The 20684-nt window shown below is 40.1% G+C and overlaps 2 protein-coding genes across 2 annotated transcripts; both read right to left on the bottom strand.

Moving 5' to 3' along the window:
- Positions 1-650: 650 nt before the first annotated feature.
- LOC142760469 (uncharacterized) lies at positions 651-2441 on the bottom strand. The gene has a single exon (XM_075863662.1). The coding sequence runs from the start codon at positions 2439-2441 to the stop codon at positions 651-653; it is 1791 nt and encodes a 596-aa protein (XP_075719777.1).
- A 15106-nt stretch (positions 2442-17547) lies between these two features.
- LOC142760893 (uncharacterized) lies at positions 17548-19480 on the bottom strand. Its single transcript, XM_075864063.1, has one exon. It carries the CDS (start codon positions 19478-19480, stop codon positions 17585-17587), a length of 1896 nt encoding a protein of 631 aa, XP_075720178.1. The 3' UTR covers positions 17548-17584.
- Positions 19481-20684: the final 1204 nt, after the last annotated feature.

Here is a 20684-nt window from a genome sequence, read left to right as displayed (position 1 = left end):
GGATCCGTGCCTCTAGGCCCACTTTTCCTTCAGAAATGCTTTCAGACACATTGGCAGATACTTTTTTGTGTGCAAGAACTGCTCATCTCAGATCCTGCTACCACATCCTATTAGGTTAAAGTCAGGACTTTGACTAGCCCAGTTTACAAGTATAGATTTGTCACTTCTTAGACTTTCAAATGCAGACATGCATTGGTGTATTGTATTGTTTCCCTGCACAAACCAATTGTGGAAGGGAACAAATACAGCTTGACAGCAATGTAAGTGATATTAAGTTCAATATCACACGCAGTTACTAAAGTAGAGTTAGGGTTTTTTTTCTAATACCGGACAAAACTTTAAGCAATGACATTTTATAATTTGTTAACCAACAGGGGCAATTATTAAATTTAAAATAAGAGAATATATTTTACCTATCTTACTGTGCCCATGTCCTCTTACATACTAAAAATGCACACAGCGATACACTTGCAAATTACATGGTCAAGGAACCATATTGCCACAGACAATTTATTCCATACATGAATCATATTTAACTGAAACAGTTAACTTAAAAATGATTAAATCCCACCATGTAAAATAAACAGTGTACTAATAATTTCCAACAAAGGCAATGCATACCGCATATAAATTGACTCCATGTCATATACCTACTTGTTTTGATCTGGAGAGTGACAGTTTGGCAGCACTAACATATGCACTAATACTACAGGCTCAGTAGAAATGTTAACGTAATTATAAAGTTTTCTGATCTTTATCAAGACAAAGAATTGTACAATTGTAAGAAATATTTGCATTGATGTTGTGAAATAAAGTAGATAGTAAATGATGTTGGCAGAAGAAAGACTACATCTCTGTAACATTGTGACATTACAGTGTGACTCGTGTCCTGTTGAAGTTCTTGTGTCAGTGTGGTTTATAGATGGCATTTTACTGTTATACCAATTTGATGTATGATCAGTAACAGAGTAATTGGTTTCCCCAATAATATGTTCTGTAGTAGTAGCAGTAGTAGAGATCATCCTGTCACCAGTATTAGAATCATCCCAGGAGCTTAAAGTTGTTGTTAACATATAAAAACCACTTTTCCCCTCTCGCATTGTTGTGGAGGGACAAATTAGTGATTCTAATGCTAACACAGGTATTGCCTTCGATGCTGGAGGGTTTGTACAAAGAAGTGACATATGGTTTGGTATCTTCTCCGTATTCTTTTCCAACCAGAACTTGAACTCCTTAAGCTTGCAATCACACATCCATGGATTGTCCTCAAGATAAACCTTCTGAAGTTTTGGTAACACCTTGAACAAGTTGCCTGGTAGGGTTGTTATTTTGCTGTTATTTAAATATATATTTTGAAGATTTATAAGAGGTGTCAATAAATTAACTGGGAGATTATCAAATGTATTATTGTACAAGGAAAGAACTTGTAGGTTTTGGAGATCCTGGAAAAGTCCCACAGGAAGAGAGCTGAAGTTATTAGTATACAAATATAGTTCCACAAGATTGATCAGGCCATGGAAAGCATCTTTTGGAAGAGAGTGAAGTTTTGCGTTCCTGGTTAGGACAAGAACTTCAAGATTAGTTAAGTTACTGAAAATGAAATTAGGAATTGTTGAAAGGGATGTGTCCCAAAGCCTGAGGGACCTGAGAGTTTCTATTTTACCAAATAGCACATCAGGCAGTTCAGTTAATGGATTTTCATACAGTGACAATATTTCCAATTTATGCAAGTAGAGAAATAATCCATCGGTCAATGTTTTTAACCGATTTTTCTGCAGTAATAACTTTTTTAGTTTCGGTAGCTGATAAAATGCCTCTTTGTCAATGATTTCAATTAGGTTTGAATGTAAATGAAGTTCAACCAGTTCCATGAGATTATCAAACATCCAAAATGAGATCTCTACCAAAAGATTATCATGGAGTATTAAGTTTGTTAATTTAGACAATGATCTAAAAATATTTTTAGGCAAACTTTGGAGTTTATTCATAGACAAATTTAGGATTTCTAGTCTGGTCAAGTTATTAAATATTGATGGATCAAGATAAAACAATATATTTTCATTCAGATACAAATGTTCAAGGTGGATTAATATACTAAAGATTCCAGAAGGCAGAGAACTCAAATTGTTTTTTGATAGCCTGAGAGTTTTCAGGAGAGGAAAGTTTTGAAAAGCTCCTGGTCTTATTATAGATAATCGATTGCTCTGTAAGAACAGGCGTAAAGTAAAAGGCATCTGTTTGAAGCTGAACTCTGTTAGCTTTGTAACTTGTGTGTCACTTACAAGAACATATGTAAAATTATGAGGAATGTTAAAAGTGGCAATGTCTGTAACTGTCTCATCCTGGCAAGCAACGGAATCTTTCACTATGCATTTGCATCGAACAGGACAGACTGTGGCAGCAGCAAAGCTTGGAATGATCAGCAGTAAGAACAAAATCATGACTGTTGAACCTAAAAAAGGCAAAATTAATAAAGATTACTGGTTTTAGTAATAAACCATAAAATGTGCAAAACCTAAACATATAATAAACTAATTTTAAAACTATTTAAAAAAAATGCCTATAAGGATTAAAAAACAGCTAACACAAGATTATAAGCCTACCTGTGCAGAAAACTTTACACATTAAAGACTGATGTCATGAAAAGAATAAGAGCTGCATTTATATAGAAATGCCACAAAGTGTATCCTGCTGATAACACAGACGCTGTCAAGGCTCTAAAACAAAAGTTAGAAATAGAATCCGAATATCTTACAGTAATTTTAACAGGAACAAAAAGCAAAGGCAAATGAAAGTTCACATATTCATCTGCATACAAATCATAGATAAGATATTTGCAATAAAATAATAAAATTCATGTGCTAATTTATCTGTAAGGCTTAAAAAGCAACAGTATGAAACATTTTACAGAAAAAAAAAACCACACAACATAAATAAAAGCATGAGCAGGTCCATTGATTGATGTGTGTATTCGGACGATGTCCTTCCCTGCTGGTCTGAGCTAATCGCGTGCTGCAGTATAAGAATTATCTGGTCTTAAAGGGGTTTTCTGACAAACTTTTATTAGCCACTGTTCCTAATGCTGGTATTACAATTAAATTTTTTGAGTGGAGATCTTGGAAAACACCTTTAAGTGCCTTCCCTTTTCAAATCGGCCACAGGTCAAGTGACTAGCGCGGTGCGGTTTTTCTTTTTGATTCTGTGATGACATGCTTTACACTCATCGCCTTGCCACTTCCTTATTGTCTCTCGTCCAATATATGGCACGTCATCAATGACTAGTAATTCACGGGCAGTCTTGTAGTGTATGAACCATCATGCGTGGTTACAACTCCCATTATCTGGTTTCACGCATGCGTACTAGGTAGAAAAGCGCTTGCCCTTTTCTACATACGTCATAGAACAGCGAATGCTCGAAGATCCCTGCATTCCTGTGGGGCAGAATAGCTGGGAGACAAACAGAACTAGAAGACTTGGGTAGGAGGCGTAATTTTTTTATTTTTCCGTCAATTTGGCAGTATGTGGGCTTGATTTTTGCGGGTCAAGGTGTAGTTTTCATTAGTACTATTTTGGGGTACATAGGATTTATAGATTAACTTTTATTACATTTTTTATGGGGGGAATGGGAGAAAAGAGAGAATTTTGCCGTTGTTTTTTGGTTTTTTTTAGGACGCAGTACATCCGGCGGTTTAATTAATGTGTTCATTTTATTGTTCAAGTCGTTACATTCGGGGTGATACTATATATGTGTATGTGTTATTTGTTTTGACACTTTTACTAAATAAAACCACTAGTTTTATTTTACTTTGACTGTAATTTTTTTTTTTAAATGTAAAACTTTATTTAACTGCTTTAATTATTTTTTTTTAGTTCCACCAGGGGACTTCACTATGCGATCTGCTGATTGCATATATAATGCTTTGATATACTTACGAAAGCATTATTGCCTGTCAGTGTGAGGGTATGTGCACACGACCTCTTTTCAGACGTAACGGGGGCGGTTTACGCCTCGAATTATGCCTGAAAAGACGTCTCCAATACGTCGGCAAACATCTGCCCATTGCTTGCAATGGGTCTTACGATGTTCTGTGCAGACGAGCTGTCAGTTTATGCGTCGCTGTCAAAAGACGGCGCGTAAAATTACGGCCGCGGAAAAGTGCAGGACACTTCTTGGGACGTAATTGGAGCCGTTTTTCATTGACTCCAATGAAAACCAGCTTCAATTATGTCCGTGAAAAACGCGTGCACTTGTAAAAACTTCTGAAATCCAGGAGCGGTTTTCTCCTGAAAACAGCTCCGTAATTTCAGACGTATTTGGCGTTGTCGTGTGCACATACCCTAAAACTGACAGGCAATCTATTAGGCCATGCCTCTTAGGCCCCCGGCTGCCATGGAAACCCAACGGCGCCCCGTGATTTCTTTGTGGGGGTTTTAAACCCGTGGCACTTCCCACCCTGGTAATGCTGCCTGCTGCTGCTGTGTTGTATCTGGCTGGTTATGAAAATTGGGGGGGACCCCACGTCATTTAAAAAAAATAATAATAATAATTGGAAAGAACGATGTGGGGTCCCCCCCCAATTTTCATAACCAGCCAGATACAACACAGCAGCAGCAGGCAGCATTACCAGGGTGGGAAGGGCCACTGTTTTTGGCCTTCCCCAGCCTAATACTACCAGCCTGCGGCTGCCCCGGTGCCCTGGTTCGTACCCGGCTCTTCCCGGTACCCCTGGTGGCGGTGGGTATCGGGGTAATAATGGGGGTTAGTGTTAGCCTCTGCACCTGCTAACAATAAGCCTTGCCTTAGTAATGGAGGTTGTCAATCAGCCAGCGGACATTACTAAGGCGGTAATAATAAAGTTTAAAAAAATACAAGCACATAGAAAAAATATTTTATTGAAATAAAAAAACACAACCCTCATTAACCATTTTATTGAGAATAAAAAAACGCTGTCATTGAAGTAGTCCTCGAATCCGAAGTAGTCCAACAACCGAACTTGTAAAAAAACACAAACACACAAAAACAATTAGTAACACATAAATAAGCAAAACAATTATTATACTTACCTTTCCTGGGTCCAGCGCTGGAGCCGCAATGTCAGCGAGCTGAGACCTATATCTAATCCAATCATGTGTGATACGGTCTGCTGAGCTACTGTATCTAATCCCATCATGTGTGATACTGTCTGCGGAGCTGTGTATCTAATCCTGTCATGTGTGATACTGTCTGCGGAGCTGTGTATCTAATCCTATCATGTGTGATACTGTCTGCTGAGCCACTATATCTAATCCCATCATGTGTGATACTGTCTGCTGGGCCTAATATCTAATCCCATCATGTGTGAAACTGTCTGCTGGGCTACAGTATCTAATCCTATCATGTGTGATACTGTCTGCTGAGCCACTGTATCTAATACTATCATGTGTGATACTGTCTGTTGAGCCACTGTATCTAATCCTATCATGTGTGATTCTGTCTGCTGAGCCAATGTACTAATCCTATCCATAGCTATAGGGTCATAGTGCTATAGATATGCTATGCTGTCTCCTATACACACACACACACACACACACATTTTTTTTGGGCGGACACATATGTATTGGGGCTATTTCCCCTGACATTTTAAGTCCTTAGTGACGCCCCTGGCTGCTAGTGCTGCATTGTTGGGTCACTTAGGAGACCCAACGATGCAGCTGAAAGCTGCGGACCGTCGGCCATGAAAAGTTTACAGGGGGGGCCCAATAAGAACTTTTGCATCGGGGCGCATGAGCCTTTAGCTACGCCCCTGATGCCTGATCTATCCCTCCCGTACGTTCCGCCGAGGCATCCGGCACTGCATTAAAATCTCCCATACACAGAACCGGATCCATAGGTGGGGGAACATATAAATTGACAATAGTATAAACCGAACCATAAATAGAGCAGTGCATAATAATATATCGACCAAAATGATCACGTTCTACTTGCAGCACCTCCAGACGCAAGCTTTTGGCTACTAGGAGCGATACCCTCGAGAATAATTTGAGTATGAGGAGTGACATTCCCGTGCTATCCATGCCCGTTTAAGAGCCAGCACTTTTTGACAAGTTAAAGGAGTCTCCTGTAAACATATGATGTGAGGGGAATGTTTTTTTACAAAGTTAAAAATAAGAGCTCTCTTAAATTTGAAATTAAGCCCTCGGACATTCCAGCTTAGTATCTTAATTGAAGCCATAATGCATCCAGAGTTGATACAGCAGCCCAAGACCACCAGCGGTCATGGAACCTGGGAGCAGGAAAGACCAGAGCACAACATTCACACACTCATACATCAGCAGTATCATTTTAAACAACCCCATAGTAACCCCTGTCAGAAACTAAACTAGGTAAGTGCAGACGTTTACACTGTAACTACTGTCAGGTCCGTATTTCACACCGAATAACCACCTCTGTAAATTGAAAGCTGAAGGCATGCCTGGAGAGAAGTACACCACACAAATGTCTGAGGTACAGCTTCAATGTCAGCCAGGAGGAACTGAACTTTATTCAGAACAAAGAAACACACACAGAGAAGACACATGCCCCTCCCTATAGATGTGGGACTTGCTTAAATTCTATTCGCTCCTCAGCTATAAGTTTTTCCTGTACATTCTTCTGCACACTCCTCTTTGCATTCCAGGGGGCGGTGTCTTCCATAGGTGTGTCCGACATGAACAAAGAACTTGTTATATATATCAGTATATTACACAAAGAACTGAAATGTATATACATATGTGTGAGGATAATATTTTTCAGACAATATACATAGTAATGATCCCTGACAGTCCCCCCTAAAAATATTATTACTCTATCCCTGAGTCTTGCCTAGCAACCTACCACTGACCACTCGGACCAGGCGGGTAGGGGTTTTGGATTTCTTCACCAGCTTGAGACGAGCTACTCCTGATGAGTGACCCCCCTTTGTACCTGGACTTCCAAGGTGTCGGAGTGGTCCTAACTTTCCCTATTCTCCTCTGGATACAGGATGGTTGTCTTGATATAATCTACAAACAGCTGCTGGTTGTAATATATATAATTAATCCGGTCTACATTTTATTAATGGTAACAACTGTCGCACTGTCACTTACTGTCCTAATGGGACTTTTACCCCTGCAGATATAACAGGTCATGGGCAGCACAGTGACCTTCACCTCACACCTTCACATAAAACTCCTCAGATTGTAATTTGCAGCACCGTGGCATATTTGTACACATTATAATTATAAACCTAAGACATTATAAACAATAGGGCCTCAACTAATAATCATAATGCTATCACCCTCAGGTTTCGGGCCCCATCAGTTCATTGCCAGTCCTGTACACCATCGTCTTCTTCTTCTCCTGTCTTCTGCTCTTCACTGACTGTCACCCTCAGGGTAACCCACACAATTGTGGAGTCAGACTACGTTGGTGTCCAGTGGGGGAGTTATTATTACCCCCTCCTAGCCACTTACTTATCAAAACACTTGATCCTGCTGACGGATTCACTTTGGTCTTTACTTTGATCTTTGCCGACGTCATCAGGACTTGGTTTGGTCCTTCTCATCTGTCCGACACCGTCTCCTTTAGTTTGCGTCATCAGGCTGTACATAGCACCTCATGTTGTGAGCCTGGGGTGAGATCCCACGTAGGCGGATTAGTGGAGTTGTATTGTGACTATCAAACCTTCCGCATCTGTACTCTTCCTCTGGCAAGTTACTTGTCTGGGCGGCCGCTTAGAATTGTGACACTGCCGTCAGTTCATGATAAACGCGTTGTACTGGCTCAGGCTGTGCCTGCCGCATCTCAGTGATGGAGTTCATCGTGTTAAAAGTCTTTTAGTTCATATTTACTGGCACTTGCTGGGGACCCCCAACTCTTGTCAATTGTTAAAATAAATACTAATCTGGTGATAACATCATCCGCATACATTATAAACGTTGTTCTAAGTACATACAATAATGTCAGGCCCTTAAATGACATCAAACACCTTTATATCAGGAAAAACTTCTCTGTTCCAATGGACAGGGCACCTAGAAGATGTGTGATTACTGGGTACATTTCATTTGCACTTGGTGATACTCTTTCAGCAGGATTTGTACCTTGATCTCATCTGATTGCCTAGAACATCTCCACCTCACAGAAATATACACAGATTCCACATGTTTATCTGACAAGTGTCTCAAACCAATTTTTCTTACTCTAATCTGGTTCGTTCTACCTGGGAAGGCCTCTCAAGGTCTGTTCTCTTTGTGGGAGGCGGGTATGATAAGGTTGGCACCGGTCTGCCAGGACTGTTCTGTAGGCAAATCAAACAGCTCTAACAGAATTTAGCAGCAACAGCTGTAAAGCCTGGGACATACGAATTAGATCTTACCAAATCGATCCTTGCAGTCTTGGGGCATATGTGAGGTCATACACCATCAATGCAAAAGCCATCAAGAGTGCCTTGGGTGGTACCGGTTTACCTTCCTTTATCCGTCCACATTCTGTCAGAATCTGGTTCTCACGCCTTCCGCTCCCAGTTGGACTCTTCCTGTGGAGAACAAGCTTTTTCATTGTATAAACATTAATTGATCTTAATCAGATAATTAATTTGAAGAAAAACATTAACAAATAGCATCTTTACATCAAACGTTCACACTGGTCAGTAACTAAAACTTACAAACTGATTCTTCTTCTTTATATACATATCTATACATACACATATACACTGCACAGAATTCTCTGCTCTAAAATTTCCCTTTCACAACAAAAATAAACAAATAAAAATGTTTTCTAATGGGAATATTCCACTACTGTACCTTTTATCTGACGCATGACTCTAATAGTCCAATGCTAAGGCTGGTCCAGAACTTTACATAAAACTTAACCTCAGTATTTAATATTCCCACAACCCTTCTTAAATACAGTTATTAAACAAACTAACCTTGGGACAATGTCTAGAGAACTGCTGACATCTTATCATTGTACAAACATCAGGTCAATAATTGGGATAACATTGTTCCCCCGTCACTTACACACAATGTCTGCAATGGGGAAGATATCGGCCGGGCTTCAGACCCCCCTGAGAACAGGTCTACACACACGAGCACATTGTCATACATTTCTACCTCCGGTAGTTGTATGTTCTGCAGTCGCTGGGACTGTTAATCTGGCCGGGCTGCACTTTTCACAGGTACCTTTGCAGTTTCACCTATGTCATGCCGTGCGCACATCATGCCGGCTGCTACAAACCTAGTGGTGGCATTATTGTATCCAGGGACAAGCCAATTTACTGATACCTGGCCGCACATACCCTTGTTGTCAGTTCTGTCTTCTCTCGCTCTCTCAATTGGCTTACCCGATGATCCAATAAAGTTCCTACTACCAATGGGCCCATAATTGTGGGCGATGCCAAAAGTGTACCTAGAGTCAGTGTAAATGTCGGCTGTCTTACCTTCTGCCAGGTTACAAGCCTCAGCGATCACCTCCAGCTCCACTCCTTGAGATGAACAAGAAGGTGAGAGTGGTTTCTGGATGATTTACCTGGTGCCTCATATCCTGTCTTGTACATATTGTATAATAAAATATCTCTTTATTACAAATTTACATTAAAAACCCATGTCACATATAGATAGAACATCTCAAAGGGGTGGCGTCTTCATCCTCTAAAATAAAACCAAATGTTATACACTTCTCAACACTCATCTGATAATCCAGAATACTTTGAGAATCTCACTTTTATCAGATTCTGCAAATACTTGATTAATACAAAAACAAATAAAAATAAAACATTCCTAAAAACTTTACATCAAATTAACAATGTCCAGACAATTTTTGTTTTGCCTTCTCCCTCATCTAAATCCATAAAGACTCGTGTGAGTGATGTCACCTCTGCCTCCTGTGTAACTTTGCTGGAGCGGGATGGTCTCTTACACATAAACCAAAATTGTACCTGATCAGTTCCTTCACCCTTCCCCCCTTTGTGGACTCTGCGAGAGTAATGTAGCAGAGTTCAAAACTACATCTCAACATAACACTAATTTAACCCCCTGTAATGTACAACAGCCTGAAACAAAAATGACTTTTTCCTGACAAATACATTTGATCTTTACAATGACATAACTCATGTGTGAAATCAAAAACAAAACAATTGTAGTTAGTTATTCAATAAAACAGAAAATATTATCTCTGATAACATTAATTACTGCAAACCAATAAACTGTATATAAAAATAGGGAACGGTGGGGGCACATACATTTTCAAAACCCCGTGTCTCACAGTATCTGTAGTTTAATACATCTGAATTAACATCAAAACACATGAAATCTGATCACATCAGAACACATAAATATCGTAACTTTTATAAACAACAGCGCATGCGCAAAAGAGAAGAAATTTATTTAGGTTTGTAGACATTACTGATATATATATATATCTCTCAGCAGTGCATATTGAAATCCTTTGTCTCATCAGCCCTGCAGACTGTACCCAGTCAGCCCCCCCTGCTCCTCCTCCCAAACACAGCACACTACAGGGGAGAGGGAGGGGGGTCACACACTCACAGCTTCTCACAGCTTCTAGTCTCACAATCTTAACACTTTCAATGCCGGCAAAACAACATACGTATCTGCAATCATTTATCACACCATTGTATAGGAATTATCTACGTTCAAAACATCAAACATATAATTTGTAACAGTACAATCTGTCCGCCACCATCTCTATATTATGATGACGTGTTGCTTCATCAGTGAACAGCGTCTAGCATGGAACCTAAAAAATAGAAGACACTACAAATGACAAAATGAACAAGGCGATTATTTCATACTGATTTGGTTGGGCCGGGCGTGGCCACATCAGGGGTGGGTGGTGGGGGGCAGCCTCTCCCATTGGAAACACATTGCGCAGCTGTGAAGGGGGGGGTTCCCCACCCACAATGAGGACACACTCAACATGAGGTACGGACACCATTACCGGGCGTTGGCTGTTCCTGTGTTTTCTAATACATATAACATACAATACCTTTCTTATTACTAACTTCCATTCACTTCACCAAATCATGAATAGGATCGGGTGATCCTGATGATTTGAATATGGACCGTAAACCATCCATTCTAACAGTCTATATTATACACGTAACTTATATAACAATTTTCGGTCTACAACTCTCTTGTCTGGCCACTATATTACCTACAATTTAATACACGACTTAACAGTTTTTTTTTTTGTTTTTTTTTCAGTTTATACACCCCGCATATGCCTTATCACACGACTTATCAGTGTTTTTGTCTCACGTCTTATCACACGTCTTATCAGTGAAACATTGCGCCCCGCGTGCCCGCGTCTCACGTCTTATCACACATGTACTTATGCCCGCGTGCCTATCCACGACTTATCACACATGTACTTATGCCCGCGTGCCCCTGTATAAGACAGGTTATAATACTATCCACGACTTATCACACATATATATATTGTGTCCGCGTATTTTCTATCTAGTCCCTAATTACCCAGAGGATGGTTAGTCGGGCGCGACTAAGGTCTCACAGGTTCTTTACCTCACAGCGGAAAATATCACCTCTGTCGCCTGAGATAGTCCAGGAAATCAACAAAAGGGTTCTACAGATCGCCACAAGAATGTCCACTAACACAGATAAGACGAAGATTTATAAAATCAATTCGCTTACCGTGTTATTGCGGAGGTGATAAAATTCCTTCAGTGGGCAACTTTGAGTTATCTGTTTCACCCTGTGATTGTCGATTGTCCGGATTTTGATATTTCCTCGAGTGAGGTCCCATCTGGGGTGCCAAATGTCAGGTCCGTATTTCACACCGAATAACCACCTCTGTAAATTGAAAGCTGAAGGCATGCCTGGAGAGAAGTACACCACACAAATGTCTGAGGTACAGCTTCAATGTCAGCCAGGAGGAACTGAACTTTATTCAGAACAAAGAAACACACACAGAGAAGACACATGCCCCTCCCTATAGATGTGGGACTTGCTTAAATTCTATTCGCTCCTCAGCTATAAGTTTTTCCTGTACATTCTTCTGCACACTGCTCTTTGCATTCCAGGGGGCGGTGTCTTCCATAGGTGTGTCCGACATGAACAAAGAACTTGTTATATATATCAGTATATTACACAAAGAACTGAAATGTATATACATATGTGTGAGGATAATACTTTTCAGACAATATACATAGTAATGATCCTTGACACTACAAACTACTAGAGAAACAGTGGTCCCTGACTAAACTAACACCTACCTCACTAATACAGTCCCGAGACCTGATTCCTTGAACAAGATAAGAGTCTATCAAGCATATCACATTTTGGACTAGAACTACGCCCTATCACAAACTATAGGTGACTATAAGGGCGCAAAATCATAGTGACACAAAAAAAAATCAGAACCCAGTAGTAAAGCCAAGAACATTGAACACAGGCTCTTGTTTATTAAAAGACTATTCAATCAGGAGGAAGAGCCCCTCCAGGAGCATTCGGCGCTACTTCCGCCCACGCCAGGGCCTCATTGGAGGAAATAAAGAATTTAGATGTTGGACCATCAATCACTCTCAGCTTGACAGGATACAGCATGGCATATCTGTAACCCATCTCCCGTAGTTTCTTACGGGCATCAGTAAATTGGACACGTTGTCTCCTGATGTTAACCGAGAAATCCGGGTATATGGAGATTCGTTGAGAGTTATAGAGGATAGTTCCCTTTTTCCTTGCCGTCTGTAAAATAGCATCACTGTCTCTGAAGTGCAACATGCGTGTGAGCAATGGTCGTGGAGGTCCCCCCGGAGGACCCATACGGGCCGGGACTCTGTGTGCCCGCTCAATGGTGAAAAAAGCAGAGAAACCCTCAACATCCAATGTATCTTTTAGCCACTTTTCCAGGAATTTGACCACATCCGCACCCTCCGATTTCTCCGGCAGGCCCACAATACGGATATTATTAAGTCGAAGACTGTTTTTAAAATCGTCTGCCGATTGACCGAAGCCACCACCTTTACGGAATAGGGCGTAAAGCGTCCTGCATTCTGCGCTCATTGTCAGTAGTACGTTCGCGGATTTTCTGCATATGATGCCTCAGTATAACAAAATCTTGACGCAGTTCATCAACTTTGGTAACAAGCTTAGACTGATATGAATTGACGGCCGCCAGCAATTCTGCAAATTTGAAATCCACATGTAAGGAGGAGACAGGCTGGTCTTGTGGGGATAGTGGTCTTGGTGGACTTAAGAATCCATCAAAAATTGCTAAAGAGGGATCAAAGGTAGCAGGCAACAGCAGAGGCCGAGAAAACTGCTCCAGCTATTTCGCCGCATGAGCTTTGATTTTCAATATATTAGCACCTGAGGGACCAGAATCCAGGTCATCTAGTGAGTGAAAGGGAGGATCTTCCATTACAGAGTCATCATCAGAGGGTGGGACAGAGTTCCCTGCCAGGGACTTACTCTTCCCCTTCTTCCCCCTATTTCCTCCCATATTAGAGGATTTAAACAGCAGAGTGTGTAGAAAATGGCAGAAAAGCAGGGGGGAGGGAGGGGTAAACCAGCGTCCCTCTGTGTAATGCAATGCAACGTTTAAGAGTCTTCCAAAGCAGGGTGCCTCTTGAAATAACGTTCCCGTATCAGTGGAGAGTCTATACATGCAAAGGGACACTGTTACTTGAAGGCACAGAGTTATAATCCCAGTCCAGCGCAGCCACCGTCAAGAACGTGGGAGGGGGAGGGGAATGCCGGCCCGTCGTTCACCTACCTCCCAGGCAGAAGCAAGCCCTTTACAGGGTAACGTTTCGAGTCCTGGCACTTCCAGTCCAGAACGCCCCAGCTGCTCACCACGCGGCGACCGGAAGTGCCAGGCCTCACTCCATTGTCCTCTATATCCAGCGATATCCGAACCTGGCACCACAAATCTGCACACTGGGGCACACAGGAGGACGTGTAGTCACCACCCTGCACGCCAAGGCTTTCAGACACTCAGGATGGAGGTGATAGATACAGGATACGGAGTCAGGATACTCAGGAGCCCAGCGAAGTACGTCTGCTCAGCCAGACATCCGGCCACGCCCCGTAACAGTTTGCGCCTTTTATCGTAATAATCCGGTGTCCCTTTGTGCGCACACACCAGAAGAGAACATCAATGCACAAGCGCAGGATTTTGTGTGCTGGGGGAAGGCGTGGAGCTGTCAACTAAAAAGTAAAGGGCGGGGTAAACTCGGAAAGACTTGATGAATCAAGATATGACTCTTTTCAAATGAAGATTTGACTGGCTTATGCTCATTAGCATACGGTGTGGGAACAATAAAAGACTGAATACTAAAGCTACAGAGCCGACTAAGAAGACAATTATAGGTTATATAGAAATGACTTTTCACCTGGTTTAATAGGTGAAATGCTGCTGACAGGTTCCCTTTAAGTGGTTACAGTAAAGCTGTTCCTAACAGGCCATCTGTAGCAATTGCCCAGGGGACCATCGTGTCCCATACACACGCTTTGGCGATTGTCAATTCTGACCGACCAATAGCAGCAATTATTATATTTTTTTTTAAATGGCACTGTGCCACAGTGAAACGGTGGTAATAAGGGTTGTCTAGGTTGGCGGAGATTTAGGTTAGCTGTTTAGGTGTAGATAGTACCTGCATAGGTAGAGCGTTAAGGTAGTGGATTTTTAGGTTAGCCAACGTCAGTTTTGTAAAATGCAAAAAAATAATATTAATAATAACAACAACAATAATTATATAGCACTTTAGGAAGTTTTAGCTTTACAGTTTCTACAGTGTAAATTTACTGTAGTAATTTTTTTATACTATTTGTTTTACTAAAATATAGCATTACATTTAGGCACAGTTAGTGACGGACATTCAGTTTTTGTTTTTACGGAAATTTATTCGGGAAAACTATACACCACTGTATTACAATTTTAGTGTAAATTTACTGTAGTACAAATGGTTAGACTAAAGCTTTTTGGTTTTTTTTACTAATACACAGCATTAAAGTCAGTTAGTGACGGACGTTGAGTTTTTTTTTTATTGAGGTACGTTCAGTATACTGTATCTTTACAGTTTGTTTAAATTTACTATAGTCAATTTTTCAGTATATATCTATCTATATATCTATGTGTGTGTGAGTGTGTGAGTGTGTGTGTGTGTGTGTGTGTGTGTGTGTGTGTGTGTGTGTGTGTGTGTGTGTGTGTGTGTGTGTGTGTGTGTGTGTGTGTGTGTGTGTGTGTGTGTTCTAGTTTTAGCGTCGGTTCCGGTTGTTCAGTTATTTTATTACAGTTTTATTACAGTTGTAGTCCAAATTTACTGTGGTAATCTTTTTATACTGCAGTTTTTTCCACTAATTTACAGTAAAGATCTAGGGATAGTTTGTTAGTGTTATGTAGTCAGGCAATTTTTTTCAGTTTTATATTTGCTTCTTTTTTTTTTTACTGGAGTTCATTCAGTAAAAATTTTTATGCTACAGATTCACACATTTACTGTAATATTTTTTATACTACATTTTTTTTCTTACATTTTTTATTTTTCTAAATTTTTATCTGCTCTTCTATTTGCCCTAATTCTCTTGTCATCCTCCATAATCCTCATCTATAATCCTCATCCATAATCCTCATCCACAAAAGCGCCTCAGGAGAATAACAGAGGCAGCCCCCAATGAGACTGTACCTCTAGATGAATTCCATGGGGTTGTAGTCTCCAAAATAGGATCTTTTTTGGGGAAGGGTTTCTTACCTACAGCGTTGCCTAGAAAACATCCTAATAATAAGGAGACCCTCAAAGCAACAAGGTGCTCCTTTATTTCCGACACCTGAATTTCAGTCAGGTAGCACACTAGTGTCACATATGGGATATTTCTAAAAACTGCAGACTCATAAGAATAAATATTGAGTTGTGTTTCTCTGTTAACACATGCTGTGTTGCAGAAAAACAAAGGTTTAAAATTAGAACCCTCTGCAATATGCTCACGAACCATGCCTCAAATGGTCCAATGGTCCGTGAGCATATTGAAGAGGAGATAATGATGACTCATTGCACTCCTGAGAGTGAAAAGACCGGACAAGGAAAATAAATCCAAATGGAACCTCAAAAGGGAAACCTCCAGACATCTCAAGATAAGTACTGGTTATAATCTACCTGATTAAAAAAAAGTGCCTGTAAAGGCAAAGCATGTAAAAAAAAAAAAGTGTTTGTGGAGGCAAGGCATTTGATTACTTCCTTGGAAAAAGCACTAGCTGTACTGGTATGCTGGACATTTTGGACAAATTGGTGTCACTATATGCATAATAGATATGTTATATTTCCCTCTTGCCTTGTATTACCAGGGTAGTTTAGAGGCAACTGCCTAAGAGGCAATTACAGAGACGCCACAGTTGGGTTTATAAGTAAACAATATAAGGCTTAAAGGGTAACTAAACGTTCAACAAACTTCTGACATGTCAGAAGTTTTGATTGGTGGGGGTCCGAGCACGGAGACCCCCATCAATCGCTAAAACGAAGTAGCAGAAGTGCTTGTGTGAACGCTCAGCCGCTTTGTGTCTGTTCGGCTTTTTCCGGAAGTCAATGTAGCGGAGTACGGGCTCAACAGAAAGTCTATGAGCCCGTACTCCGATGCATCGCTTTTCCGGAAAAAGCCGAACAGAAACGAAGCAGCTGAGCACTCACACGAGCACTTCTGCTGCTTCTTTTAAGCGATTAGTGGGGGGCTCCGTGCTCGGACCCCCACCAATCAAAACTTCTGACATGTGACTATGACACATCAGAAGTTTGTTGAACATTTAGTTACCCTTTAACAAACTGCACTAGTCTTCCCTTGGGAATATGAACTACTAAGATAAAAAAAAAACTAACAAAAACCCATATCGAGGATAGATCCATGCAAAATATTTAAATCAAAACCTATAGAAACAACACAACCATAGTGTAGTTACAAATACATCAACGTTTTTATTTAATCACACATACATAATAAAAGACATACGTTAGTTTGGATAAAACCAAAGAACCTTCACAAAAGGAGGAGTAAAACAAGAGATTGGTGACCTGGATATGCAGACTGTGTGAAGGCCTCAAACAAGTGGAATACATATAGAGGCAAAATAAGTATACAAAAAAGGTAAATATAGCACTGGGGAGAGATGTATTCAAAATTATAATAAAAGTAAATAAACCGTTAAGTAGGAACAGGGTGTTGGAAAAGGGTGTTAATATAGAACACAAATAGACCCCCATGTGGAAAAAATACCATCCCCAAAATAATGCATACAAAATATAGCACAAAAGTAGCCAAGCCAGAGAGAACCGGTTCCAGTACACCACCAAGGATACAACGTGCGTTTCTCTAAAGCTTCCCCCCTTTCGTAGCTACAGTATCAGTATAATTATTTTTTTTTAAAAGTCAGAAAAGTGTATAACATGTTTTATATGCTTTATTTTCAGTCAACATAATAAAAAGTGTACCCTAGATAAGTAGAATGAGTATTGTTCAGCTTCCGAATCTGCTTTGACAAAGTTTTATGAAGTATATAAACAGAAGACTACTCAATTTATTCTCTCAGAATTAAAAATAACAGTTTAGACTGAAAATTCACATTTTACAGTACTTGTCTCTTTGTACCTTGAGAGAGAGAACCCAGGGGAATTAACATACGTACTAATACTACAGGCTCATTAAATGTGTGAAAGTATTGATAAAGTTTCCGAATTTTCATCAAGCTGAAGCATGTTACAAATATATAACATATTTGCATTGTTAGGTTGACCAAATTACCATAGTAAATTAATTTGCCATATGGAAGATTATATCTAAAAACCTTTTCAACTTGCATATTATGTGAAGAATTATTTAAGAAAAATGTTACAGTGGTTGTTCCATTATTGTTGAGTAAAGATGGACTTGTACGGTTATAGAAATGCCAGTATAAGGAAGGATCAGTCATAGAGACATCTGTTTCACTTACAACCTGATCTGTAACAGTAGAGATCACCTCCTTACCAGAGGTTAACATACTGGTTAAATTATGCCATGAACTGGCTGGCGTAGACGACACATAGGAATTCATCACATTAATTGTCGTATAGGGACATACCAGTTCATCGGCTTTTAATACAGGTATTCCTGCAAGAGTTGAAGGACTGTGACAAAGAAGTGAGGTAGAGTTATATACTTTTTCCACATTCTGCACAAGCCACATCTTGAACTCTTTAAGTCTGCAATCGCACATCCAGGGATTACCATCGAGATGAACTCTTTCAAGTGTCGGGACCATTTTCAAAAAATTCCCCGGCAGAGTCATTATTTTGCTGTTGTTTAAATAAACAGCTTGAATATTTATAAGAGGTTTAAAGAGATTCTCTGAGAGACCATCAAAATGATTATTGTACAAGGAAATAACTTGCAGGTTCGGAAGATCCTGGAAGAGTCCCTCAGGAAGAGAGGTAATGTTATTTGTATGCAAAGACAGTACAACAAGTCTGCGCAACCCTGTGAAAGTATCTGGTGGAAGGCTATGAAGATTTCGGTTTCTGGTCAGGACGAGGGTCTCCAGATTAGTTAAATTACTGAAGATAAAATTTGGGATTGTTGAAAGCGATGTGTTATAGAGCCACAGAGACCTGAGAGAGTCCATCTTACCAAACAGTATATTAGGAAGTTCAGTTAATGGATTATCATAAAGTGACAATGCTTCCAACTCATTAACGTAAAGAAATAGTCCATCAGCCAGTGTTTGTAGGCAATTTTTATGCAAGGTCAAGTCTCTTAGTTTGGGCACATGATAAAAAGCGTCTTTATCAATTACTTTGATTACATTTGAATAAAGACTAAGCTTAACTAGATCTGGGAGATTATGAAACACTGAGGGTGTTATCTCTGTCAAGGAGTTTTCATAGAGTATCAGACTTGTTAATTTAGTCAGAGATCTGAAAATATCTTTAGGCAAAGCAGACAACTTATTTCTGGATAAATTTAGAATTTTAAGATTTACTTGATGAGCTAATAACTCATGAGACAACTCCATTAGATTATTTCTGTTTAAGGCAAGTTCTGTTAGATTTGTTAAGTTCTGAAATAGAAGTGGATCAAGGTACAACAATAAATTTCTATCCAAGAACAACTGTTCTAGATCAATTAAAGTATGAAACACTCCAGGTGGTAGGGAACGTAAAGCATTATTGGAAAGCTTGAGAGATTTCAATAGCGGGAAGTCTTGAAAAGCTCCTGGTGTTATTGTAGTGAGCCGGTTACTATCCAAGGACAGCCGTAAAGTAATCAGCATTTGCTGAAAACTGTCATCCGTCACTTCTGTAGCTTGAGTGTCACTTATATGTACAAACGTAAAATTGTGAGGAATGGCTAATTTGGCAAGGTCTGTAATGGATCTATCCTTACAGTAAAGTAGATCTTTCTTTGAACAGACACATTTAACAGGACAAAAAGCTCCAGCAACCATAAACCTTGCCATGATGAACAGTAAAATCATGATGGTCATGAAACCTAAAAAAAAGCAGAATGAAGGAAGTTTAAAGTTACGTTCCTGTTCAAAACAAAATATTTTTCTATTAAAAAAAATTCAAATGGAAGCCTACAAAAGTAGCTAAACAAATAATGTATATAATAATGTCATTCTTTACCTGTGCTTTGTACCACTTCAAAGTATGAAGGAAGTATGAAGTATAAGGGAAAAAAGGAAGGGCTGAATATATACAATAACTACATCCTGCTGATAAAAGTGGAGCTGTCACTATTCTGTGAAGAGAGACTAAAATAGAAACAAAATTACTCTACTTTAGTTCTAACAGGAAAACTAGAGTTGTGTAGCTTCTCACAAACAAAGCAGGTCACATTAATGACATAAAACACTATTAGTAGAAGCAACGATAAAAGTACAGCACTGAAAATGTGACTGCAAAAGCTAAATAGACATGGGAGAAGAAAAGGTGCAAAATAAAAGATCACCGCTGTGGATTGTATACAGACTATGAGGACTACCAGGACAGGAGTAGACTGCTAAAGACACCTTAGACACTTTCAAACTTTGTCTTCCAAAGAGGAAGTTGCATTGTTCATGAGCACATTTGTTACTATTAGGCTACATTCCCACGAACGTGGCCCACCTCGGACGTGAAAAACTGCCGTTTTCCACGTCCGAGGTGCACCCGTGCGGGACGCGTTGTCACGGATCCCCCATAGACTGCAGTCTATGGAGGGATGCGTGACACGCAGGAAAATAGTACGTCCTATATTTCAACGGAGCGTTTACACGGTCTGTTGAAACAACGGTAGTGTAAACGGCCCCATTGAAATGCATGAGTCTGTGCGATGGCCGTTGTTTTAACAGGCGTCACACGGATGATATTCACGTTTGTGTGAATGAGTCCTTAGAGACATTTACAAGCAGTGCAAGATTCAATTTTATAATCAATCAATACTACACAATCCTTGATCGCTTTGTGTTTTTCCACTGGGAAAGTATCGCTATGATTGTATGTGTACAAACCAGAACCATCATTTATACGTTCTTACTTGTACACGTACAAGGCCTTTGATGGAAAGGTGAAACGTTGCTGTGAACACTGGGTGATTAAGGGCCTGTTCACATCAGCGTTGTCCTTCCGTTGAGGGGTCCCGTCGGAGGTTTCCGTCGGGATAACCCATCAACGGAAAGGCAAACGGAAACCGTCGTTTCTGTTTTC

Source organism: Rhinoderma darwinii, chromosome 4 (assembly GCF_050947455.1).
Source record: "Rhinoderma darwinii isolate aRhiDar2 chromosome 4, aRhiDar2.hap1, whole genome shotgun sequence".
Lineage (NCBI taxonomy): Eukaryota > Metazoa > Chordata > Amphibia > Anura > Rhinodermatidae > Rhinoderma > Rhinoderma darwinii.
Note: the sequence above shows the minus strand (reverse complement) of the source record. Positions and strands in the feature narration are given on the sequence as shown.